The sequence below is a fragment of the Schistocerca americana genome, chromosome 9, assembly GCF_021461395.2.
Source record: "Schistocerca americana isolate TAMUIC-IGC-003095 chromosome 9, iqSchAmer2.1, whole genome shotgun sequence".
Classification (NCBI taxonomy): domain Eukaryota; kingdom Metazoa; phylum Arthropoda; class Insecta; order Orthoptera; family Acrididae; genus Schistocerca; species Schistocerca americana.
The window spans coordinates 68,898,171-68,925,726 of NC_060127.1; the positions used below are offsets into that span (position 1 = coordinate 68,898,171).

Here is a 27,556-nt window from a genome sequence, read left to right on the forward strand (position 1 = left end):
GAGGTAACTACTATTTCTTGACATTCATAGATGATTTTTCTAGATACATTCATGTTTACCTTATAAGTACCAAGAATCAAGTGATTGATGTATCTACTGTTTATTGCAAAGTGGCCAAAAGACAAACTGGGAAGAAAATTAAAATTATTAGATCAGACAATGGATCAGAATACCTAAACAGACAATTTAAGGTACTGTTGAATGAAATGGATATCAGGCATCAGACTGCCATTCGCCATAGTCCCTCTCAAAATGGAGTTGGAGAATATGTCAACAGAACCAGTGTAGAGAATGCAGGAAGTATGTTAAGCAAAGCTGGGTTACCAAGTGCTTTTGGGCAGAGGCCGTGTCAGTGTGGTGTATTTAATTAACAAATCACCTACCAAAGATGTGAGAATAGACACGTTATGAAGAATGGAGTGGAAGAAAGTGGGCCAAAGGCACGCAAAAGTCTTTTGATGTGAGGCCATAGTTCAGATTCCAAAATCATTAAGAAGTAAGTGGGACGCAGAATCTCAGAAATATACTTTGTTGGCTACTGTTAGGATTCAAAAGGATACAGGTTTTGTAATCCCATGAATAATAAGATAATAAGTAGTAGGGATGTAGTATTTTTAGCGAAAGCTAAACATAAAATAAAGGAAAATAGTCAAAATAATACAGTAATTCAATCAAATATAAGGTGTGATAATGCTGAAATAGAGATGGAAACGGAAACAGAGGAAGATAAGAATAAAGATCAATCTGATATGCTACCTGAGAAATGAAATTGAGGAAGAAGATTCGATAGAGGAAGTGAGTTTAAGGCGTTCTACACGTAGAACAAAACCGAAAAGATATCCAGAGTATGAAATGTATGTTTCTCAAGCCTTTAACAGTCGATGAAACCTTGGCTAATACTTACGCTCAAAGTTGGAAAGAGGCTACCGAAAAAGAATGACATACATTTTTGGATAATGTTCCATATGAATGTGTTGAGATGACCGAAAATATAGAGACACTAAGAACAAGATGGATATTCAATATTAAAAATCCTTAGAGTGCAGTACCAAATTCAAGGCCAGATTGGTAGTTAAAGGATACTGCCAGAAACAAAGAATAGATTATCGGAAGACTTTCTCACCAATGGTGAAATATTCATCACATTACAATCTTGACCATATGTATAGATGATTTTTTTATGTTTTGACCAATAATGAAAATGAAATAGACTTTTTAAAAAACGGTTATGGTCAGAATTTAATTAGCATGACTTAAGGGGAAGTTAATCAGTACTTAGGCGTGAAGGCTCTAAGAAGTACCAACAGAGAAGAATTATGAATTGCTCAGTCTGTGTATACAAGAAATATATAAGAAAAGTACAGTACAGAAAATTGTGCACATATTTCTGCTCCAATGGAAAATAATCCAAAACTGTTAATAACTAGTGAGGACAAGAAATTTAAGGAAAGTGTAACCTACTTGTAAGCTGCAGGAAGTCTACTGTACTTAGCACAGACTTCCAGACCAGACACTGCATTTGTCGCAAATGCTGTAAGCAAATTTTGCAATGGTCCAAGAAAAAAGCATTGGATGGCAATCAAGAGAATATTCAGGTATTTAAAGGGAACTACTTCTTATAGGCTGAAGTATTCTAAAATGGGAAATGTACATTTAGAACACTATAGTGATGGAGATTGGAGAAATGAGCTGGAAAGCAGACACTCCGTCACTAGAAGTTGCTTTAAACCAATGGGAGGACTGATATCCTGGTCATGTAAGAGACAGAGGACAGTTGCTTTGAGCACCATGAAAGCTGAATATTTGGCCTTATCCTCCACTATCGAAAAACCTCTTTGGATTAGAACTTTGATGGGTGAAATAGAATCTCTTACAAAAATAAAACCAGTTGTGATATTTTGTGATAATTTGGGGGCTATTAAACCTGCCAACAATAGTGTCACCAGTGTGAGATTCAAATATATTGACATGAAACATTACATTATAAGGGATCACTGGGAGCATGGAAATATAACCATCAATTACCTATCCACAGAAGAAAAGTCATCAGATCTCCTAATCAAGCCTTCCAATAAGGACAAGTTTCAGAAGTTGGTGAAACATTATGGACTAACCTGTGATGCGTAGTGTTCAGTATCTGAAAAACATTTGTTCAGGGGGGGAGTGTTGGATATATATGAACAAAATATTTTTCCAGTGTGTATAGTTGTGGATAGGATACATTGTACCGAGTGCATTAGACCTCTGTGAACTGGTATTCTAGGGTTTTTGATTGGCAATGAAGCCTTGTGTGTACCCTGTTTATAAAATGTGTTATGTGTTAATAAAATACAAATTTTTATTTTATCCCTAAACAATTTTTCCACATCTTTTTGCTGCGCCAAACTAAAGACTCCAGCACTGAAAACTAAAAAGTTGTACTTGATAAAGAGCAGAGAAATAAGCTCATTTCGCTGGTGTCGGACATTTCTTTGCATCATGTCGTTCAGGTAATGAAGACATTGTAGGCCTTAACCTATCCTTAGTAATTAGGTCCAAACTTTATGGCAATGTGTGGCCGCAATTGTGTTGTCATCAATATCGCTGCAAAATTTGGGATAGCTGGGCAATACTGCTGATTGCTCAAGCTGCTGCAGGTACAGCTCAGGTGTTACCATCAGGAATATCTGTATTGTGAGGCAATACCTATCTCTGTCCTTGTCTAAAAAAGCGTCACTCTGAGTGAGAAAAATGTTCCGTGCAAAAAATGTTTCAAATTGACCAGCATGTCAAGACAAGTATTCATACCGCAAGAATGCAAAGGAAAGGCCTATGACAACAACTTTTGACAGTGGCAAGTAGCAGTAGCAGTGATTTAAGCTCCAAAGGTAGCCAAAAATACATGGATATATGTTAAACATTCATTGCAAGTAATATTCCTCTTCACAAACTTACAAACTCTATCCCTAAAGGTCTCCTGCGCAAATATCGCTTAAATCAAAATATACCAGATGAAAGAAAGAGATGAAATGGTGAAGGCAGCAGAGGATCAAGTACGCTTTGGGTAAGGCCAGTATTATACTATCATATTTCTTTGACAGAGATTTGACCTAAGATATCATCAAATATTCGTCAAATATGTTTGACAAAGATATTTGACGTCACGCTAAAAAGGGGTATTACACTGTCGTTAGATTATTCATCAAATTTCAAGATGGCGGACAACAACCTGTTATGTGCTGCAGTTTCTAGTACCATAATTGCACTGTGTGTGTTTTTGGAAGAAAAGCAGCGGGAAAAAAGGAAACACACTTTTATGAAGCCATAAGTAATACGTCGAGAGAGTAAAAGCATTCAGAAAAATGTGTTATGAGAGCTGCTATGGAGGACGTAAATTACTTACGAAAGAGTAGGAGTGTATTTCAGTATTTGCTCAATAAAGTGGCTTCTCATATTACAAAAGAGAATACACTATTGAGAAATGCTTTACGTGCAGAAGATAGGCAAACTGTGACACTGGGATTTCTTGACACAGGAGAGAGCTACTTCAGTTTACAACACAGCACTCAAATATCACACTGCACATCAACCAAAATAATTCCAGAGGTGTGAAGCGATTTATAAAGCACTGAAGTGACAATATGTGAATGTAAATAAATGTTTAGTACACTATATGGGTAATAATAACTATTTTTATTTTTGAATAATGGAATTAGTGTTCCAACTCCTATGAAATTGATAAAAAATACGAAACAGATGAGGCGCTTTTTAACTTGTGGCATCCTGAGTTCAAGGATAAACAAAGTAGGATGGGAAGCTTAGAAAGAATTTATTATTTTCTATTCTCTATTCCAGCTTGCTGAAAAGCTGCATGGATTTTTCAATATGTAGAGGTGGATGGCTGTAGCTGTGACTGTGGACATGAAATCGCCTGCCACATATTCCACTTGCCCATCAACACAAAATTAATAGCACACACTATGCCCTAGCTCACACCCAACATTGTCGAAGAAAGTTTATTAAAAATATAAAAAAGTCGAAGGAACACACCAACTTTTAAGCCATATTTACAAACACCCTACAGAGACATCAAGTAGCTGTAGCGACACCAGCGCTCCAGTCAGTTACATTTCATGTTGCAGTGAACAGAAGACAAACGACTTTTATGATCAAATCTACGGCGAGGCCCTAGATTTGATCATATTGATTTGACGACAGCCAATATTTGACAAAGTTCCCTATTACACCATCAAATTTCTTTGAGATAAATATTTGACATATCAACTTTGACAAAGAAATTTGATAGTATGACACCGACCTAACAGAACAGATATTGAATTTAACTGATGAAATAAGAAAATATAAAAATGCAGTAAATGAAACATGAAACAGGCAAAAAGGAGAACAAACATCTCAAAAATGAATTTGACAGGAAGTGCAAAATGGCTAAGCAGGGATGACTAGAAGGCATATCTAAGGATTTAGAGGCATATATCACTAGGGGTAAGATAGATACTGCCTACAGGAAAATTAAAGAGACCTTTGGAGAACAGAGAACCACTTGTATGAATATCAACAGCTCAGATGGAAAACCAGTTCTAAGCAAAGAAGGAAAACAGAAAGTTGGAGGGAGTATATAGAGGGATTATACAAGGGCGATGTACTTGATGACAATATTATGGAAATGGAAGGGGACATAGATGAAGATGAAATGGGAGATATGAACATTTCATGAAAGTTTGACAGAGCATTGAAAGACCTAAGTCGAAACAAGGGCCCGGGAGTAGACAACATTCCATTAGAGCTACTGATAGTCTTGGGAGAACAAGCCCTGTCAAAGCTCTTCCATCTGGTGAGCAAGACGTATGAGACAGGCGAAATACCTTCAGACTTCAAGAAGAATATAATAAATTCAATCCCAAGGAAAGCAGGTGTTCGCAGATGTGAAAACTACCGAACTACCAGTTTAATAAGTCACGGGTGCAAAATACTAACACAAAATCATTACAGGCAAGTGGAAAAACTGGTAGAAGCCAACCTCAGGAAAGATCAGTTTGGATTCCGTAGAAATGTTAGAACATGTCAGGCAATACTGATCCTATGACTTATCTTAGAAGATGGCAGTTATAAGAGTCAAGGGCCATGAAATGGAAGCAGTGGTTGGGAAGGGAGTGAGACAGTGTTGTAGCCTATCCCCGATATTATTCAATCTATATATTGAGCAAGCATGAAAGAAAATAAAAGAAAATTTTGGAATAGGAATTAAAACCCATAGAGAAGAAATAAAAACTTTGAGGTTTTCCAGTGACAGTGTAATTCTGTCAGAGACAGCAAAAGACCTGGCAGAGCAGTTGAATGGAATGGACAGTGTCTTGAAAGGAGGATATAAGATGAACATCAACAAAAGCAAAACGAGGATAATGGGATGTAGTCGAATTATATCAGATGATGCTGTCGGAATTAGATTAGGAAACGTGTCACTTAAAGTAACAGATGAGTTTTGCTATTTAGGGGGCAAAATAACTGATGTTGGTCGAAGTAGAGAGGATATAAAATGTAGACTGGCAATGGCAAAGAAAGCGATTCTGAAGGTGAGAAATTTGTTAACGTTGAGTGTAGATTTAAGTGTCAGGAACTCTTTTCTGAAAGTATTTGTATGAATTGTAGCCCTATATGAAAATGAAACGTGGACAATAAATAATTTAGACAAGAAGAGAATAGAAGGTTTCGAAATGTAGTGCTACAGAAGAATGCTGAAGATTAGATGGATAGATCACGTAAATAATGAGGATGCACTGAATAGAATTGGGGAGAAGTGGAGTTTGTGGTACAACTTGACTGGAAGAAGGGATCGGTTGGTAGGACATGTTCTGAGGCATCAAGGGATCACCAATTTAGTATTGGAGGGCAGTGTGGAGGGTAACAATCGTAGAGAGAGACCAAGAGATCAATACACTAAGCAGATTCGGAAGGATGTAAATTGCAGTTGTTACTTGGAGATGAAAAAGCTTGGACAGAATAGAGTAGCATGGAAAGCTGCATCAAACCGGTCTCTGGACTGAAGACCACAACAACAACAACAACCAGATGAATCAGAATTCCATTAAAATTACGTACCGACAATTTACCTAGGTGATCTGGAAGAAATACGCAATAAACTCAAGGACAACGTTATTTTAATTCCAGTTAGCGAAACTATGGACACTTGTGGCCATTACATTACAAATTTAATTGTTGATGCGTTAAAAAAAAAAGAGCCTTCTTCTTCCTGTTTAGTGGCCTGCAAGAACTTGAAGACACAAATCATTCTATTATCGCCAAATTTGTGACTGAGGATATTGGAAAAACATTTATAGAACATTCTGAGGTGAACAGGTTTCTGTGTTTCTCTCGGGTACTGCTCCATATATGATCAAAGCAAGACAAACCCTCCAAGTATTTTATCCCAGTTTGATTCATGTGATGTGCTTTCCTCGCAGAGTACATCGCCTTCCTGAAGAAGTACGAACCACGTTTGGGAATGTAAATAAACTGATTTCATCCACAAAGAAAGTACTGCTTCATGCACCTGCTCGCATCAAGATCAACAAATAAAAAATACCAAAGGTGTCTGTACCTCCCAAACCAAAGGCAACGCACTGGGACATGTCGGTTGAAGCTGTGTTGTTTTGCAATGAACATTTTGAGCCCATCAGTGGCATAGTTAACGACTTCGATAGTGTAAAGGCTTCGGAAGTTTGCCAGTGGAAAGAGGCATTTAATGATTCCAGTATTAAAAAATATTGCTGTTATTATCACCCATTTTTTCCATATACCTGCGTGTATTAAAAAGTTTGAAACTCAAGGTTTGGCGTTGAATGAATCCATTCAGTTAATGAAAAGAATTAGTCTAGGGAACACTACGTTATCGGAGGTATTCCCAAGAAGACTTAAAAAAACGTTTGAAAATAACCCAGGCTTTTAACCCTTGTTCCAAGTTGATGGTTTTAGTAGTGGGACAGGTGAACTTTGGCTAGAAACAGTAAGTGTAACACAGTACCCAATCTAAATACTGCCCAGGTGCTTTATCTGATGTAGTATGGTCCTTTTCTACAGAGGAAAATGTTTTGAGTGATCGGAGACACAATCTTGCTACTACAGTACCTTATTGCCTATATTTTCAATAGTAACAAAATGTAAGATAATTTGTAAACTATCCTTTAGTCTGACAATATTATTTACATTTTAATGCTTTTAAAAAAACTCCTTAATGTACGCTGTTTTTGAAATAAAACATTACGGATTCTATTATATGCTTCTCTGCTTGCGATCGAAGTAGGACCTGTGCATATCGATTATGTCGCACAGATAACTCCATCGCTTTCGCTTGTTACCAACAACAATAGCAAAGGAGGAAGAATATTTGATACACGATGTGCATCTTCTTTCTGAATTCTCTACCACAAAGTACACAGATCATGAGATCAACATGCCAAATATCCCGATTCTTCGCATAGTCGGCCCACTTCTTCGGAATCGCTATATATACTGATCCAACTTCGAGACGTATCGCACACAGCAGTTACTATTTTTTTTATTATTCTGTACTGTTTGTTTCGATACTTTTCATTCGTATTTTAAGCATTTATATTTGCTTACATATTTTGAGTTTTTATGTTTCGTATAATAAGGTTTAGTCAGAGTGGTAGCACATTATGGTGTGGGGCGGGATTTAGGATCGATTTCTCTAAACTTCTATATACACGCAGTTGTGCGGATAATGTCCCTAGGTATTGTACCACATCTTACCATCATTACGTCAATGGCCCGTCACTCCTGAATAACAAAGAAAGGCCTGTGATCTGCTGGCGGACTTTAGCTGCAATGGCAAGCGTAACTTAAGAGACCTCGCCATAGCGTAGTGACTGATGCAATGGGAAAATATTCTAAGGCTGGTGGGTACAAATCCTGCCGCAAGCAATTTCTTTTACAGCCTGTCATCATTATTTTTATTCGTTTAGGTGTAGCTGCGTGATGTGATACACAACCATATGAGTCGTTCCAAAAATTTGATACCAGCGTATGGGAGAATCACTTTTAATTCCATCTATAAATTCTGAATAGAATGTAGTCCTACTTTCTGACGTAATTCTTTCATTTCTCTTATATTTAGGCCAAAATTGAGCGGGAAATCCAGTTGGATGATCTTGAAAGAGGTTTTGTGAGAAAAACGGCAGAAGAGTTTTATTTGATACAAAAAATTGTTCCCAGTCTGCAGTGATTTCAATCGAGGAAAAGATCGGCTTGACATGGGGCATAATATCTCCAAGGAACGTTTTGTTGTCGATTGGATTTATTTCAAAAATGTGCAAAATAAATGGACTTTCTAGCTAGAGCGTCGAAGCATTGTAGATTGGCGGTCACATTTCATTGTAGAAATGGATCATATTAGGGAAGCACTGAGGGAAACGTTTTATCTGGATGAAATATGAATTGATAGCAAGACGACATTTAGGAAACGTTGGTAAAAGGATGATGTTACTGGCGTTATGGAATGGGGAACCTCCTAAATAAAATACTTATTGTTGTAAATGTTAGTTCTAAGCAGAAGTTCGTCAGGGAAGCCGAACTAAAATTCTGAGCAAAGTCATCCACAGGTGGCTACCATGGTCAGATTACCTTACAAAACTTTGAGGGATTGTTCATGAATTTGGTTTTCCCAAATCTCCCCCTGAGCTCAGTAATTCTGATGAACAACGCTTCATACCACAACAGACAGGTGGACAAACCACACATGCGATATGACACAAAAGCGAGGATGTTGGAAAAAATGATATGATCGTATTTCAGTGTTAAACGGGTTGTCCCAGTCGGTTGCTTGATGAGCAGCAGAAATCTACAAGTAAAGTTATATAAATTGCCTGTACTCCAAGACACCTTAAATGCAATACACATCAAACTAGAAAAAGATGTAACATTGGTAGTGAATTTTATCTAGACATGTAAGGAAATGCCAGAACAAGTTAAGATATTAACAAAGGATGTAGATCAATTGAAGTTACGACCGCCAAGTGCAAGTGTTACTTCAGTCGGCTCCACATTGCACGACTTGCGGCCGATGGTGATGAAGAAATGATGACGAGGACAACTCAGCACCCAGAAAATATCCAACCCAACTGGAAATCGAACCCAGGACCAGTGAATTGGAGGCAGGGATGCTACCACCCAGCTAAGCAGGCGGACGAGGATTTTGGAATGGACGTAGAAGAGGAATGTTGAGTGTAATGACAGCATGAGAAAGCAGGTCCTGTTCTCTTTAATTCAAGAAAACAGATTTATAAAGAAGTTGCATGTTGACGACGAAATGGCAAAGAGGAATGCCACATGGTTTTCCACCTGCCTCCACATAACTGCGACTTCAGTGCGGTGGAACTAGTTATGGGCAAAAATTACGAGACTGTTTTGGGAGTGAAATACTTCTAGCGATATGTCAAACGGGAATTAGTTTAAGATTGTCAGTAATATGTACTGGCAGTAACTGCTACAGACTAGCAAGCATACTGCAGGACATTGCAGCACCTGGAAGCAGATTTATGGAGGCGCGGCGTTGTTGTGGAACTCGCGATAGTCCAATTCATTATTGATCCTGCCGAATCGGGCGGTAGTGACGATAACCGCAACTGTTGGACAGATGAGATAGCCAATAAGACAGTTTCTGAATGATTCCTGTTTTTTTACGATTCTCATGTGTTTTATTATTATTTTTATTTTATAGTTATGTATTGCATATGTCAATAACGAATTTCTCATCACTGTTTCTTATTGCCACAATGTAACTTTTATTCCTGGCTCTTTTAATTTCGAATTACCTATGAGAACTAATGAGGAATTAGTAGCACCAAGTACCTTTATTTCACATGATGCCATCAATTACGATATCACGAATCTTATAAGCATTTGTTACGCCCCTGTCCCTCTGTTTTTACTTTCATAAACGCTACGGCCGTGGCCATACATAGCAGTTGTTATGGCGGCCAACAGATGGCAGTGTCGGCGTTTCTTGGAACATACATTTAATTGTCACGGCAAGTATGTTGTCAGCACTGCATTACGTAGTCTCTGCTTCTTCTTCCCGTGCGTCCCATGCCATTCGACAGCTAATGTATTGTGATTCGTTGGGCTTCGTCCACTCCCCACCATGACGCATGTGCAAGGTACACTTTGGCGCCCTCGATAGGCGGGGACTCCCCCTTGTACCTGTAAATTTTATCGTTTGAAAGCAAATGAATAATAATGATGAAAGCATGGAGCGAGAAAAGTGAGCTGTCGTCTCTTATGCTCCAGGTTCTCTTTAAAGATTGGTAGCCTTATGACTTGGTCCTGAATTTTGCAAAGGAGTTGAGATTCAATACTACAACAAAAAATTAAACCATAGCGCATGACCGGCTAAGACGTGGTAGGTACATCAACTTAAGGGATTCTTGTTTCCGTGTCCTGTTACAATGCGTAGTACAATGCAATAATGCTAAGTGCTCTGTAATGTTTAGCTAAAAAAAAAAAAAACACAGGATGGCAACGAAAGCAAACTGTACATAGTGGCCCGAAGTTATCCGACTTGTAACAATTCCTCCGCTCCGGCTGAAGTACCGAGAAAATTGTGCGTAGTTGATGCCATTGTTTTCCTTGTTCGGCATACCGGGAAACTTTAGCGCTGCGTATGGATGGCGTCGAAACTGCAGAAAACAGGTATATTTACTCCACTGAGAAAAAAAAACTTTTTTTCGTGTAAAAAAACTTTTGTATCCTCTTGGAAAAAGTGTTTTTTTCAGGACAGCAGTAATTTTGTGTAAATGTGTTTCACTGTATATAGACAGCTAACAGTGCCTGCGTAAAGTTGGAACTGTTCGATAAAAGCATCAACTGAATAGAATTAGAAAAGAGCAAAGCATTTTCGAAGCACAGATACTGTAGCTATATTTACTCCTAATATACAGATACCGATTTAAAGTAAACATGGGGAAAGAAAGTACTGTAATCCAACATACCTCCCTTTCATCCTCAAATCTTTAAAGAATCTAACTCCCATGCATAAAATATCATCAAACGACTTATTACGAATCGGTTAATGTGTTTCATATTTGACGTTAACCACGTAAAATCTTACTAATTGAAAAAGCAAAGCCCTAGTTATATTGTTGTTATTAGTTTCGAATTATTCACTTCTAGTTTAGGAAAATGTATGTAATTTAGAAGTGGTATGTAATTGTGTGTAAAGCATGTTTGACAATGACAAGTGCTCTAGTTATCAAACACTGGATTATTATAGTGTGGGTGTCTGCTCACCATTTTCAACGGAAGTTGGTTTTACGGGCATCTCGACGTTTTTAACACCACATTTCCTGAACCATGCGTCGTAAAATGATACAGCTGTCCAGAGACATAGAGTGGTATATGTCGATACAGTTCGCAAAATTGGTTACGAAGAGAATTAGCAGTAAAGAAGTAATAAATTAAAACGTTGTGCCTGAGGCTGAAGTTTTACTGCGCGAACAGCGAAACTATGCGACTGTACGCGATAACCTTTTTTTGCTGTCATCATTTTCTGCGGGGTGTCAACGGGTGAAAGTTTAGAATGTGTGAAGTTTGTTGGAAGTGGCTAAGTGGATAATGTGCGCGCTGTGAGTTACTGCTGCCTCAAGACAATACAGTTCGTAAAGTATTACATGTATTGTTAAGTTAAGCTTTTAACGCTTGAGTAGATTTTCAAAGGAACCATCCCAGCGTCAAGCGATGAAGGGGAATCATGGGGAACCTAAATTTGGTCAGGGATTTGAACGGTTGGTCCCCTGTCATATAGGAAATGTGGATTCAGTCTGTATGAATATTTTTGGACAGTTATTAAATCTCTCATCCACTGTATTGCGCTTGGTAAACTTGGCCTGACTGCATTCACTCTGCATGAATATTTTTAGGCAGTTATTAACCCTTAAACAGAAACATAGGTCGATAGTACATAATTAGAAACACCCAGTCTGGGAGACCTGATTTTTCCTCCTCCACATTTTCAAACTGTTAGGCAGTTATTAACCCTTAAACAGAAACATAGGTCGATAGTACATAATTAGAAACATCCAGTCTGGAAACCTCATTCTTCCTCCACCACATTTTTTTTAGATTTATCATTTTTAATATTTTATTAATGTGTTTAGGGTACTATTTTTGTTCTTTTCACATGAAACATCAAATAGAGTATTATTAAGTTTTATTCATTCAAAATTAACTGAGGTTATTAGACAAATATTGTGCCTCATTGTTATTGAAGACTTATATTGTAGCTGTTTATAAGAACTTGTAACTGTTTGTAAAAACCAGTGTTTGTTCATTTCTGATAGGACATGTGGTTCACGTTCTCCCATTGCATTCCAGACATATTAGATTTTCTTTCGGTCTTTGGAAGATGGACACTCAGAGCAGGTCTTCCTCTTCTCAAATTCATTGCATGATACTTCACCACCTCCTCCAGCAATAGATTTCTCATCATAGATTTCTTGCCGTATGAGGTCGTTGATATCATGGGGCAGATTGGGAATGGTGAGCTGTCTTCTAATGTGTGGTTCTATTAGAGAGTGGACCAATGTTTAGATGAATCTTATCCTTTTCATGACAGGGTTTTGTCAGTAGCACAAATAGAGTATGAAACTGTTTACTTAATGTTTATAAGTGTGTAAAAAAGAGCTAATGACAGTCTCTTACGTCCAGAAGGTCTAGCCGATCTTTTATCTTGGTATAATAGGAGATAATTTCTGACTTCCTCTTGTTAGAATCCATCACTTTGCTGTGGTGCTTAGAAGCTGTCAGAATAACTGCTTTGTTCTACTTGGGAACAACAGACAACAAAGTAACAGATAACTCATTTTTGAAACCATAGAGAACTGATCCTGTTGGATTAGATTTATCAGACTTGAATTAGGCAGAATGACAGTTTGATTTTTGTTTTTCATGGTTTCAACAAATGTCAGAAATCTTTTTCTCAGTTCTTCCACCAGTCCATGCATGAAAACCAGTTATCTCCAGTGATATTCCTGTTTGATCTCTCAGTAGGTTTGCATAAGCGCAGTGTTGCTTGAGGAGGTTTTGAAAAAATTTCTTCTCATCTTCATTTAGCCCAATGCCATCACTGTCGTCTCTGGTATAAATGTAAGCTTTGAAAACATATGAACTAAATGGGCCAGCCATTTGTTGTACCTTGATGCCATACTTACTGCATTTCTTTGACATATACACACGAAATCCACACCTCACTCAGAAAATAACAAACGTTTCATCAGCTGTCACATTCTAACTAAGCCAATTCATCTGCTGGGAATTATTCAGTGTTTCAGAGATGGCAGCTGCACATTCGCTTTGCTTCCTCACCTCATGTATGGTAGAATCACCAAACTGTGAGAAGTTGATCAGTATTTCAAACCTTTAGACAGACATCTTTTTTTGAAACATTGTCTTGACGAAACAGAGACATGACATTTTCATGTCCAGATTTGAAAATGGATACGAATGTTTGTACACCAATGAGGGCAGGAATTTTTACAGAGTCAGTGTTATGATTGTTAGATTTGTCTGTTCTATCAATCAGGCTGGTTCTCACTGGCAAAACATTGCTATTTGTATGTAAAAAAATGCTGTCAATTGTAGCTTGGTCAGACAAATGCTCCCAAATCGCACAAATGTTCAGATTATGCTGTTATACTATTCCAGACAAATACAATTGACTTTAATACAGTTTCTTTCCTTATTGCGGTATACTGTGAAAAAAATACGGGAGACTGTCCAGTTTGAGATTATGAAGTACTTCTTACTCCTCTTAATTTTATCTGGTTTCACTCAATTCCTGCTCCACTGTTTCATTTTTATTGCGCCTTAGATTACTATTTTGCACGTTATGACAGAATGTCACCATAGGAAGAGTTAAGTATTAATTATTCGAGTGTGTATTACAGCATGAGCTTGCAGCATGCGGTGCACTCTGTGTTGGTCCGCTTAAGCACTGGACTCAGATGCTTCGTACTTAGTTTGGCATTTGTCTGTGCGATAGCTATTCCTGTTATTAATCTTATAGTTTAAATGGATTTTAATCACATTGTCCTCATGTGACTCGAACACCTCAGCTGGTGACAGATGTAACAATTTTTAGTTAAAGTAATATGAGTACTAGTTCTTATTTTCCTTTAACGAATTACAGTAATTTTATATTCGTGATGGGAGCAAGGCACCACTTGAAAAAAATAAAAATAAAAAATAGGTAACTCCTGGTTCTTCTGAAACTTATACTAACAAATGGTATCAAAACATGGGTCAAATGTAAAAATAAATAAAAATTGGCAACTGACAGGCTGTGTACTTTATTAATTGGAAACTTACTTGCATTTGCTGCTAAAAGCCATGTTCAGGATTCTGAAATACAGTTGACTTAAGGCAACAGAAGTAGATATCAAGGGACACACACTGGCTGAGGCTCTAATGTGAAGTCCTGGATATCCAGGTGGATAGTACGCTGAGGAGCCACATGTTAAGGATAATTTAATAAATGGCTCAGTTTTTCCAGTAGTCACGCTCAGCCGCAGACAAGATTACTAGTTTGCTTTCACTCAGTTGTATCCTATGGTATAATCTTCTGGGATAGAGGTTCCCAACCTTTTTGGCTGTGTGGACCACCTGGTTTGTATATATACAAATAAAAATATAAACACATATGAATAGACACGTATATACAGAGTGTAACAGGTAAAAGTGCAGCAATTTTTATATGTTCTAGCTCAATATGTGCACACATCTGTGCGTTGGTTGTTTTTCTCTGCGTTGAACAATATTCTGACAAACATGTTACAAACTTTATGACCCGGTTTATGCATAGCTACACTGCATCACTAAACGGACTACACCTGTCCCAGATAGACTGTTTTGTGTCCACACTTCAACACCTGAGCTTCTGCCCATGGTAAAATAAGCATTACTAGCTTGCTTGTGCTACATCTACTTGAAGCACCAACCAACCCAACAACATATGACACCAATAGAAATGTCTGCAATTATACCCATTAAACCCTGTGTGTGTGTGTGTGTGTGTGTGTGTGTGTGTGTGTGTGTGTGTGTGTGTGTGTGAGCTAGTTTTGAAGTTGGTGTTTGAGCTAGTTCAAGGATTAGCCTTTCGATGATTCAATGTTTCTACTATCCCGTGAATAGTCTCCTTTATTTCTAAATTATTTGAATGAATGTTAATGTGTCTACAAGATTTTTAGCACTTGGTACACGATAAAATTCATGAACAGATTATGTTTCAGCACTGGGCTTCTATAATAATAATAATAATAAAAGTAGTAATGATCAAAAAAACAAAGTAAATAAAAAAAGAGAAAATTAGAGATTTTAATAGAAGAGTAGACTTTGAGAAAGCTTTTGACAATATTGACTGGAATACTCTTTTTCAAAATCTAAAGGTGGCAGTGGTAAAATACAGGGAGCGAAAAGCTATTTACAATTTGTACAGAAACCAGATGGCATTTATAATGGTCGAGGGACATGAAAGGGAAGCAGTAGTTGCGAAGGGAGCGAGACAGGGTTGTAGCCTCTCCCCGATGTTATTCAATCTGTATATTGAGCAAGCAGTAAAGGAAACAAAAGAAAAATTCAGAGTAGGTATTAAAATCCACGGAGAAGAAATTAAAACTTTGAGGTTCTCCGATGACAGTGTAATTCTGTCAGAGACATCAGAGGACTTGGAAGAGCAGTTGAACAGGATGGACAGTGTCTTAGTGTCTTGAAAGGAGGATATAAGATGAACATCAACAAAAGCAAAACAAGGATAATGGAATGTAGTCGAATTAAGTCGGGTGATGCTGAGGGAATTAGATTAAGAAATGACACACTTAAAGTAGTAAATGAGCTTTGCTATTTGGGGAGCAAAATAGCTGATGATGTTTGAAGTAGAGAGGATATAAAATGTAGACTGCCAATGGCAAGGAAAGCGTTTCTGAAGAAGAGAAATTTGTTAACATTGAGTATAGATTTAAGTGTCAAGAAATCGTTTCTGAAAGTACTTGTATGGAGTGTAGCCATGTATGGAAGCGAAACGTGGACGATAAATAGTTTGGACAAGAAGAGAATAGAAGCTTTTGAAATGTGGTGCTACAGAAGCATGCTGAAGATTAGATGGGTAGATCATATAACTAATGAGGAGATATTGAATAGAATTGGGGAGAAGAGAAGTTTGTGGCACAACTTGACAAGAAGAAGGGACCTGTTGCTAGGACATGTTCTGAGGCATTAGGGGATCACAAATTTAGCATTGGAGGGCAGCGTGGAGGGTAAAAATCGTAGAGAGAGACCAAGAGATGAATACACTAATCAGATTCAGAAGGATGCATGTTGCAGTAAGTACTGGGAGATGAAGAAGCTTGCACAGGTTGGAGTAGCATGGAGAGCTGCATCAAACCAGTCTCAAGACTGAAGACCATAACAACAACAACAATAAAAGAGTTAATACTAAACAGGTAAAATTTAAAATTTAACAACGAAAGTCAGTATGAACATGGTTCTAAATACAAAGGCTAGGGGCAGAGTGTTGTTCTATGTGCTCTTCTGTGATGTCAGACCGTGTTACCCTCCTTCCCTCTTGTAGCCATCACTATTCTTGTGCTACAAAACAGTGCGAGAATGATATCGGAACTGTATCTGACACAGTATTACAGCTGATGTGTGACAAATACACTGTAGAATTAACACTTCTTAGCTCCCTCCTGCACCCACACCCCTTTGATGTACCTTCACTCATGTTGCGCGCAGTTTCAGAGCTCACGCGTCTGTACAGTTCACAGGCCCTCTTATAGAGGCCACCTCGGTTGGCCCCCTTTCTTGCTTTGGTGAGCTGCCAGGGAGACATTAGGCCTACTATTATCAATTGGTGAAAGAACCCAAAGCAACGGTATCGTCGAGGTGATTGATGCAGTCATGCACAGAGGCTGTCAGCTTACCCATCGGCTTCTTATCAGTGACCAGTGGTGTAGCCTATTCACTGGAAGAAATAGGCTGAATGTCATCGAGCGACAGCAGTCTAATTCGGTCTTGACAGTCGGGGAATATGGTACCCATGCTACGTTTGGTGCTAATTATTTCAAAGAATATATTGTTTCTGCCAAAACTGTATTGTATTTATTTAAACCATTTACATTTCTCATTGGGTCATTAAATAACTGCAAGCTGATGATCAGTACCCTAAAGGGACTACTTCTGTGTCTTGTGTATTTTTTTGGTCAATGATTAGATGGAACTATGCAAGAAAAAGAGGAAGATTAAATCTTTATGTTGTACTGACATTAAGGTTATTAGAGATGACCTCTCTGACACTTGACTTCCTAGCCACTCATTTAACCATAATCTACATCTACATCTACATCTACATCTATACTCCGCGAGCCACCTTACGGTGTGTGGCGGAGGGTACTTATTGTACCACTATCTGATCCCCCCTTCCCTGTTCCATTCACGAATTGTGCGTGGGAAGAACGACTGCTTGTAAGTCTCCGTATTTGCTCTAATTTCTCGGATCTTTTCGTTGTGATCATTACGCGAGATATATGTGGGAGGGAATAATATGTTGCCCATCTCTTCCCGGAATGTGCTCTCTCGTAATTTCGATAATAAACCTCTCCGTATTGCGTAACGCCTTTCTTGAAGTGTCCGCCACTGGAGCTTGTTCAGCATCTCCGTAACGCTCTCGCGCTGACTAAATGTCCCCATGACGAATCGCGCTGCTTTTCACTGGACCATGTCTATCTCTTCTATTAATCCAACCTGGTAAGGGTCCCATACTGATGAGCAATACTCAAGAATCGGACGAACAAGCGTTTTGTAAGCTACTTCTTTCGTCGATGAGTCACATTTTCTTAGAATTCTTCCTATGAATCTCAACCTGGCGCCTGCTTTTCCCACTATTTGTTTTATGTGATCATTCCACTTCAGATCGCTCCGGATAGTAACTCCTAAGTATTTTACGGTCGTTACCGCTTCCAATGATTTACCACCTATGGCATAATCGTACTGGAATGGATTTCTGCCCCTATGTATGCGCATTATATTACATTTATCTACGTTTAGGGAAAGCTGCCAGCTGTCGCACCATGCATTAATCCTCTGCAGGTCCTCCTGGAGTACGTACGAGTCTTCTGATGTTGCTACTTTCTTGTAGACAACCGTGTCATCTGCAAATAGCCTCACGGAGCTACCGATGTTGTCAACTAAGTCATTTATGTATATTGTAAACAATAAAGGTCCTATCACGCTTCCCTGCGGTACTCCCGAAATTACCTCTACATCTGCAGATTTTGAACCGTTAAGAATGACATGTTGTGTTCTTTCTTCTAGGAAATCCTGAATCCAATCACAAACCTGGTCCGATATTCCGTAAGCTCGTATTTTTTTCACTAAACGTAAGTGCGGAACCGTATCAAATGCCTTCCTGAAGTCCAGGAATACGGCATCAATCTGCTCGCCAGTGTCTACGGCACTGTGAATTTCTTGGGCAAATAGGGCGAGCTGAGTTTCACATGATCTCTGTTTGCGGAATCCATGTTGGTTATGATGAAGGAGATTTGTATTATCTAAGAACGTCATAATACGAGAACACAAAACATGTTCCATTATTCTACAACAGATTGACGTAAGCGAAATAGGTCTATAATTATTCGCATCTGATTTATGATCCTTCTTGAAAATGGGAACGACCTGCGCTTTCTTCCAGTCGCTAGGTACTTTACATTCTTCCAGCGATCTACGATAAATTGCTGATAGAAAGGGGGCAAGTTCTTTAGCATAATCACTGTAGAATCTTAAGGGTATCTCGTCTGGTCCGGATGCTTTTCCGCTACTAAGTGATAGCAGTTGTTTTTCAATTCCGATATCGTTTATTTCAATATTTTCCATTTTGGCGTCCGTGCGACGGCTGAAGTCAGGGACCGTGTTACGATTTTCCGCAGTGAAACAGTTTCGGAACACTGAATTCAGTATTTCTGCCTTTCTTCGGTCGTCCTCTGTTTCGGTGCCATCGTGGTCAACGAGTGACTGAATAGGGGATTTAGATCCGCTTACCGATTTTACATATGACCAAAACTTTTTAGGGTTCTTGTTTAGATTGTTTGCCAATGTTTTATGTTCGAATTCGTTGAATGCTTCTCTCATTGCTCTCTTTACGCTCTTTTTCGCTTCGTTCAGCTTTTCCTTATCAGCTATGATTCGACTACTCTTAAACCTATGATGCTTTCTTTGTTTCCGTAGTACCTTTCGTACATGATTGTTATACCACGGTGGATCTTTCCCCTCGCTTTGGACCTTAGTCGGTACGAACTTATCTAAGGCGTACTGGACGATGTTTCTGAATTTTTTCCATTTTTGTTCCACATCCTCTTCCTCAGAAATGAACGTTTGATGGTGGTCACTCAGATATTCTGCGATTTGTGCCCTATCACTCTTGTTAAGCAAATATATTTTCCTTCCTTTCTTGGCATTTCTTATTACACTTGTAGTCATTGATGCAACCACTGACTTATGATCACTGATACCCTCTTCTACATTCACGGAGTCGAAAAGTTCCGGTCTATTTGTTGCTATGAGGTCTAAAACGTTAGCTTCACGAGTTGGTTCTCTAACTATCTGCTCGAAGTAATTCTCGGACAAGGCAGTCAGGATAATGTCACAAGAGTCTCTGTCCCTGGCTCCAGTTCTGATTGTGTGACTATCCCATTCTATACCTGGTAGATTGAAGTCTCCCCCTATTACAATAGTATGATCACGAAACTTCTTCACGACGTTCTGCAGGTTCTCTCTGAGGCGCTCAACTACTACGGTTGCTGATGCAGGTGGTCTATAGAAGCATCCGACTATCATATCTGACCCACCTTTGATACTTAACTTAACCCAGATTATTTCACATTCGCATTCACTAATAACTTCACTGGATATTATTGAATTCTTTACTGCTATAAATACTCCTCCACCATTGGCGTTTATCCTATCCTTGCGGTATATATTCCATTCTGTGTCTAGGATTTCGTTACTGTTCACTTCCGGTTTTAACCAACTTTCCGTTCCTAATACTATATGCGCACTATTTCCTTCAATAAGAGATACTAATTCAGGAACCTTGCCCTGGATACTCCTGCAGTTTACCAATATTACGTTAACTTTTCCTGTTTTTGGTCTCTGAGGACGGACGTTCTTTATCAACGATGATAATGTCCTCTCTGGTAAGCCGTCAGGTATTTTATCGTTTCGCCCAAGGGGGGGTCCCTCTAACCTAAAAAACCCCCGTGTGCACGCCACACGTACTCTGCTACCCTAGTAGCTGCTTCCGGTGTGTAGTGCACGCCTGACCTGTCTAGGGGGGCCCTACAGTTCTCCACCCAATAACGGAGGTCGATGAATTTGCAACCATTATAGTCGCAGAGTCGTCTGAGCCTCTGGTTTAGACCCTCCACACGGCTCCAAACCAGAGGACCGCGATCGACTCTGGGCACTATGCTGCAGATATTAAGCTCAGCTTGCACTCCGTGTGCGATGCTGGTTGTCTTCACCAAATCAGCCAGCCGCCGGAAGGAACCAAGGATGGCCTCAGAACCCAAGCGGCAGGCGTCATTCGTTCCGACATGTGCTACTATCTGCAGCCGGTCACACCCAGTGCGTTCAATAGCTGCCGGAAGGGCCTCCTCCACATTACGGACGAGACCCCCCGGCAAGCACACCGAGTGCACACTGGCATTCTTCCCCGACCTACCCGCTATTTTCCTAAGGGGCTCCATAACCCGCCTAACGTTGGAGCTCCCTATAACTAATAGGCCCGCCCTCTGTGACTGTCGGGACCTTGCCGGAGAATCGGCCACTGGCCCAACAGGCGAGGCATCCTGTGGTGGCTCGGAAACGATGTCATCACCACTAGGAAGCACCCCGTACCTGTTGGAAAGGGGTAAGGCAGCTGCCACGCGGCCAGATCCCACCTTCGCCTTTCGGCCAGGCACGCGCGAGCCCACCACTGTCCGCCATTCACCCTGGAGTGATGGCTGACCGGTAAGATGCTCACTGCCAGAAGACGCAGCGACATCAGGGGTTCCATGTGATTCCAAGGCCACCGAAGTAGGCATAGGTCTCACCACAGTTGCCCCAACGCCACTACGAGCCGACGCCTGCGCCTCGAGCTCGATGAGCCTAACAGACAAAGCCTCCACCTGCCCCCGAAGAGTGGCCAATTCTCCTTGCGTCCGCTCACAACAACCACAGTCCCTACACATGACTATGTTTACCCTACTCTATACGGTGACAAATTCCCAAGATAATCTTCTGATGAGCTACTCTGATAATCAAGAAACACTCACTGAAATACGAGACGCGAAAACTACGCTAGGTTTTCCCAGAAAAACTATTTAAAAGCTAAGCGCAGCAAATAAGTACAAAAACGCTTTATACAAACAGTACTCGCTGCTGCTGGTGCTCTCGCTCTGGCTGTCACAAGACAACTGCTGATTCAAGTGACTAGTGGCTAACGGCCGCGAAACAAACAAAAGACGGTTTTAGGACGCTTTCTGTTCTAAATGATCAAGAAAACACTAAGAAATCTAACACGAAAACTACGTAAAGTTTTATCAAGAACTGTTAGTTACTATGCAGAGCAGATAAACACAAATAGAATCCCTTCCTTAGTGGAAGGTCGTAAACAAAATGCAAAATAAACGCTTTATACAAACAGTACTCGCTGCTGCTGGTGCTCTCGCTCTGGCTGTCACAAGACAGTTGACCCCTCTAACAAGAAACTTTTCTGAATATTTGGAAGAATGCACACATCTGCAAGAATGGTAGCAAAAGTGATCCATGAAGATCCCAGTCAATATCTTTGACATTCGGTTTCTGTGTAGTCTGAGAATGTATTGTGAGCTTAAATGTCCTCCATGCTGAGCATCATCGATTCCTAACACATCAGTTAGCCAAACTCAGTCATTTCCCACACGACTTGCTGAAAGTTGTGGACTGAGGGGCTTGGGTATATGCAGTGTTTCTTCACTTCGGAAAATCGTTTGCCTCAGTGTTAGACCAATGCTTATTGATGAAAGTATGATAATATTGGGTACCCGACAAAATATGTGACTTCATTGAGGTATTCTCGGTCAGTGTCACTGACAAATGTTAAAGTATCCTCAGGCATACCACAAGAAAGTCTGTTTGGAGCATTACTGTTTGTATTGTGTATTAATTAACTATCTTGCAGGCAGTGTCACTAGTTTGTTGCAGTTATCCATAAACAATACCGTCCGAAAAAACTGGACAAACATTCAGTCAGGTACATAGTCTCTCCTCCCCTCCCCCCCCCCTCCCCCCCTCTGCCCACCCTCCCACAATTTGACTGATCTAATGTTGCTCTCAAAGAATTCAGTCCAGTTTCTTTAGCTTCACCATTGTGCTCTGTTGTGTGTCAAACAAACCTGTGACCTGTGACCTCTTTGTATACATCTAGTGTACCACCCAGTATCCTTCCGATGGCCCCAAGTCTAACACCTGTTTACTTACAACTGGGCCCATGTCATAATTCATTTCATATCTCTACAATTTGAAACACACAGGTGTTTGTATAAGTTGACTAGTTCCGTTGTGACTTGTTGATATTCATAAAATAATTAGTTTCTCTTCATTTTGTGAAGTGCACAATTGTACATTTCTGAACATTTAACCAAGTTTTTCACCATTTTAAAATCTTACTGTGATCTGACGGGCTATCTGTGCAGCTTTCTTTTTCAGTGGTACTTCACTGCAGGTAACTGCCTGATCTGCAAAATGTCTGACGTGCATGAATATTGCCTGGCAGGTCAGTAACATGCAAGAGAAACAGTAAGGGTGCTAACACACTCCTCTGGTGCATGCTCAAAATTGCTTCTACATTTGACGATGACTCTCCATGTGTGTTAACTTGCTGTGTTCTCCCTACCGAGGAATTTTCAGTTCGGTCACAAAGTTTGTTCAGTACCCCAAATGACCATACTTTCATTAATAAAGCTTTGAGTCATACTGAGTCAAATGTTTCTCAGAAGGTAAACAATATTGCCTCAATCGATGGCCTTTGGGATGTCACATGATAAAAGGGCTGGTCGGGTTTCGCACAGTTGACGTTTTTGGAATGTCTCTGTAAGTCCTCTTGATACAGATGGTTATGGGACCTCAGCCATTTCGTATAAAATGTTGAACCAAAAAACCCTCAGCAGTCTAAATATCCAGTTAATTTATTTGAGCAACCAGTTTCAACTCTACGTTACACCAACTTTGGGGCCCCTGACCGACATTTAGGAAGAATCCCACCTCTAGTCCAGTCAAAATAGGGGCCAACATTCAGTGACTGGTATCCATAGACTTCTTCACAACACAATGATCCCTTCGATCATTTCCCTACTTGACAAGATTGCTGGCACATATTTTGACTGGACTAGAGGTGGGATTCTTCGTACATGTGTTGGGGAATGGTGAGGGGTTGGGGGGGGGGGGGGGGGGGGGAGCTTAAGATGGTGTGCTGTAGCAGTGAAACTGGTTGCCCAAACAAAATAACAACGTTTTAAAAGAGTAAATCACCATTTAACTGTGTGTGTGTGTGTGTGTGTGTGTGTGTGTGTGTGTGTGTGTGTGTATGTGTGTGTATGGTCTAACAGCTTTTAGCATTGTATGTGATAATGACATAAAAGCTGAAATCTGAATAGTATGAAAGATAAATGTAATAATACACAGTCAGATGGCAGTTTATTCTTTTAAAACGTATTGCATGACTGGCTGAACGTCATCAAAAATTTTTTTCAAATATCAGTTGGAAATTTAAACAGCTGAAATATTTTGTTTTGACCTTTTTTTTCAGAATGTGTGCTAGTTGGCACTGAGGAGGTCATTCTGTTCGAGTTACCACATACCTTTTACTGAATAGGTCCAGTTGCGAATAATTGATGCAGACAAAGAAGGGCAGAAGAACTGGTCACAGGTTTATTTGAGTTGGTGGAGAGCCTCACGGGTGAGGTGGAAAAGCTGGACTGGCAGACACATGAAGATAAGACTGCACATATTACATGAAAGCATGCCTTCAAAGTTTACAGAACCAGATTTAAGTGAGGAACCTAAAAATATACTGCAGTCCTTACAGCCCTGTAGCTAGTGCAAAGAGAAGTATGGACTAGTTTACAGCATGTAGCGAAACATTTAGATATCATTCTTCCTGCACTCCATACGTGAAACGGAACAGAAGAAACCCAAATGTGTGTTACTGTGGGAAGCAAGTCCTACAGTAGTTTGCTGCGTGCACGTGCAGGTTTAGCGAGGAAGGAGAGCCCGACTGAAGCTACCCAGCCCCCCCCCCCCCCCCCCCCCAATGCATGTATGGTGACTCGACGGCTGCGCCACCTCGCTTCACAGCAACTTCTCCTGTGTTTGGTGCCTCCACCCTTTTGTGTTTGTGCCACATATTTTGTTTCGATTGTGAAAGGTTGAAATTTAAATGTTAGAGTTTCAACAACTGGTGCGTAATTAATTGGAGGAGTGAATGGGAGGTGGGGGGGGGGGTGGAGTGGGCAGAGTGACAGCTTCGTTATCTGCCTACACCTTGGAGCTTCACGTAGGCGTAGTGCTCAAAGGAGTGCCGTACTGTCACGGTTCAGTTATTGGTAACAATCACAGGCACACTCCGTGCCAGATATCTGACAGCATGGGTGACATCATGGAGAGAATGGCTGCGGAGTACGGCACAGGTGTGAGTGTGCTGAATGTGGAAAACATTAACTCTGCGAGTACACAGCTTCAGTCACTATCGGGTAGCTCTGTTTCTCCTTCCAGTCCTCTGCCATCTTCAGAGGGAGAATCGCCATAATCGTTTTTGCTGTCACTATTTACACCACCTAAACGTATTATTATTTTATCTCTTTCATCGCAGAAAGAGATTTCTTGCTGCATGTTTTCTCATTCAATTTTTTAAAATCTGTTTTCATGAGGGAATCCAGTCTTCAGTCTTGAATTAAATTTCTCCTCACTCAAATGTCTCAGAGATGTTATACTGCAAAGAAAGCTGTTTCATAGAAGCTATCCAATCTATCACAACAGACCAAATATTCACTATTGGGTTTAATTCCAGGTGGTGAGGAGGAAGGCATAAAGCAATGTGTCCAGCAGTTACTAGCATCTTACTGATGGAGTACTTGACGGTCCTTGGCTTGGTTCTCAAATAAGCTCATACAGAATAGGTGTATGCATGCCGTCTGAGAATGGGATATGTTCCTTTGTCAGCCACTTTCTGATATTTTGTTTGGTAGAATTAGACATTGGGGCTTTGTTTATTTTAACCCTGTGATATTGAGCATTGTTGAAAATTACTACAGAGGTAGGCTTTAAATTGAGCATCACTTGTTCTTGTCAACCACTCTTCATAATTTAGTTGGTTCATGTGGTAGTGATAATCTCCCATTGCTTCATTTGACTTCCACATGACAAGTGCATTAGGGATAAAGAAAGTTTCACCATCTGCATGAGTTATTATTGGGTGTTGTCCCTTTGATACCTTTTGAGGAGGCTGAATTTTATTACCATTCCATCATTTCCTACTCGTGATGATAAAATGAAAATTTCATTAATGTAAACAATGGCTCCTGTTTCTTCCCTGATTTTTTTGTTTTTAATTGCTTAATATACCCAATTCTTTTCTCTCAGATGTCACTTCTCTCTAACAAGATGAGCCTGCTTCTCCACCCCCCCCCCCCCCCACCCCCCGTCCCAACCCTCACCCAATCCCTCCCCCACTCAGTGGAGATCTAATTTCATTAATAACTAAATTATAACTTGAAAGTGTATAGCTTCTTTAATTCCTTCCATTGTAGGCACTCGTTTTTCTGTCAGATAAATGTTGCAAACAATTCTGCTGACAACAGCTTCATCAAAACCATCAATGTGTATAATTGTTTTACATTTAGTATTGTTTTTGTGGACTTACTAATTCCGTTACTCTGCCAGATTCCGAATACAAACAGGGAAAAACCCACACAATGCACACACGGGGCAAACTCAAGGCAGCCAGGTGTATTAGCGCTGAACAGTACCTCTCTGCACATACGCAGTGGCCAACTGGCGGTTGTGCTGTAACAGTCACAGAGCTCTCAGATGCGCGGTGTGCAATGTATTTATTGTGAGTAATAACTGTTTCTCCTTACAGAAATGGACAATGTATTCCACATGCGGTCGGCAGGCGCCGCTGCCGAAGGAGTCCAGGACCAGTATGCCGATGGCAGGGCAGCACGCGTCTGGGAGGCATTCATTGGAGACAAGAACTCCCGCACGCAGAATTACCGCAACTTCCTGGTCAGGCTCTTGAGGAAGAATGGCTGCCAAAGAATTCTGGATGTTGCCTGTGGCACCGGGTGAGTTGTATTTCTGCATTTATTTACCAGTTCCTCCTCGAGTGACAGTGTAGCACTTGTATTGTAACGGCCAGAGCACTCTGTAACCTGTGCAATCCGTCATCGATCTTCTCGTTGCTTTGTCATCTAATTGTTGACTACTGCAGGTGCTTTGAGCAATTTATGAATAATTCATGTCAGTAGAATCAATATTGCTCTTCATTTTATGCGTGCTTATTATCACTGTCCGTGCTGATGGTGCTTAACGTATAGATTATAAACATTGGACTTCTAGCAAAACAGATCAGTAAATTATGTATACTTCGAGTGTGTATGAAAATGGAGCATAAATAATAGTGTTTACATTAGGCATGGTATTGTATTAGCAAGTGGAACTGCCCTACCTCACTATGTTACAATTCCTTATAGGTAAAATCAGATAATGGAAAATCCAGGATGGAATGTAACAATATAATGAAAAGGATAGTTGCTATTCACCATATAGTGCAGTCGCAGAAAGGCACAACATAAAGGACTGTGGGAAAGTTAGCTTTCAGCCAACAAGGTTGTTGTCAAAAATAGATAACAGTCTCACACACGCACGCGCACTCTCTCTCTCTCTCTCTCTCTCTCTCTTTACATACTTGTACAGAACATACTCTCTCTGTTTAACGTGTATATATTCTGAATTTATTGGCTGTTGAGTTGAGTTTTGCATACCATTTGATATTTCGTGCTGAAATGTCTGACAGTAGTCAGCCAAAATTGCTGTACACGTTTAACCCTAATAGTACGACGCTGTCTCTGAGCTGTCCTGATGAAAATGTTCGCTGCATTCGTTACTAACTGAACCTGTGTTCTCGGGGAAGAACTAAAGATGTGAGTTGATGAAAATAATTTTGGGTGAAGGTTGCAACCCAGCTGTATGTAAGCAGTAACACACTTTTTTCTGAACATATGCATAATAGACAATTTTATAATTTCCGAGGAAGTCGGTTACGACCAGTCCAAGTGTCACCCAAACATTTCTTTCAGCAACATTCTCAGAAACCACCCATTAGCAGTGATCTTCCTTAATTATGGACCTATGAACAAACCTTCCTCTACTTTCATGAGACTCAACGCTGGAAACTCATCCAATGTGTGCAGTAAAG

The 27,556-nt window shown here is 40.0% G+C and overlaps 1 protein-coding gene across 1 annotated transcript in view; it reads left to right on the forward strand.

Annotated features, from left to right (window-relative positions):
- The first annotated feature begins 24,724 nt into the window (after positions 1-24,724).
- The window catches only part of LOC124550653 (glycine N-methyltransferase-like), a 47,703-nt gene continuing 44,871 nt past the window's right edge, over positions 24,725-27,556 (forward strand). Inside the window, exons 1-2 of the mRNA XM_047125377.1 lie at positions 24,725-24,806; positions 26,219-26,423. Of these exons, the coding sequence (XP_046981333.1) occupies positions 24,725-24,806; positions 26,219-26,423 (287 nt within the window). The remainder of the gene's footprint in view (positions 24,807-26,218; positions 26,424-27,556) is intronic.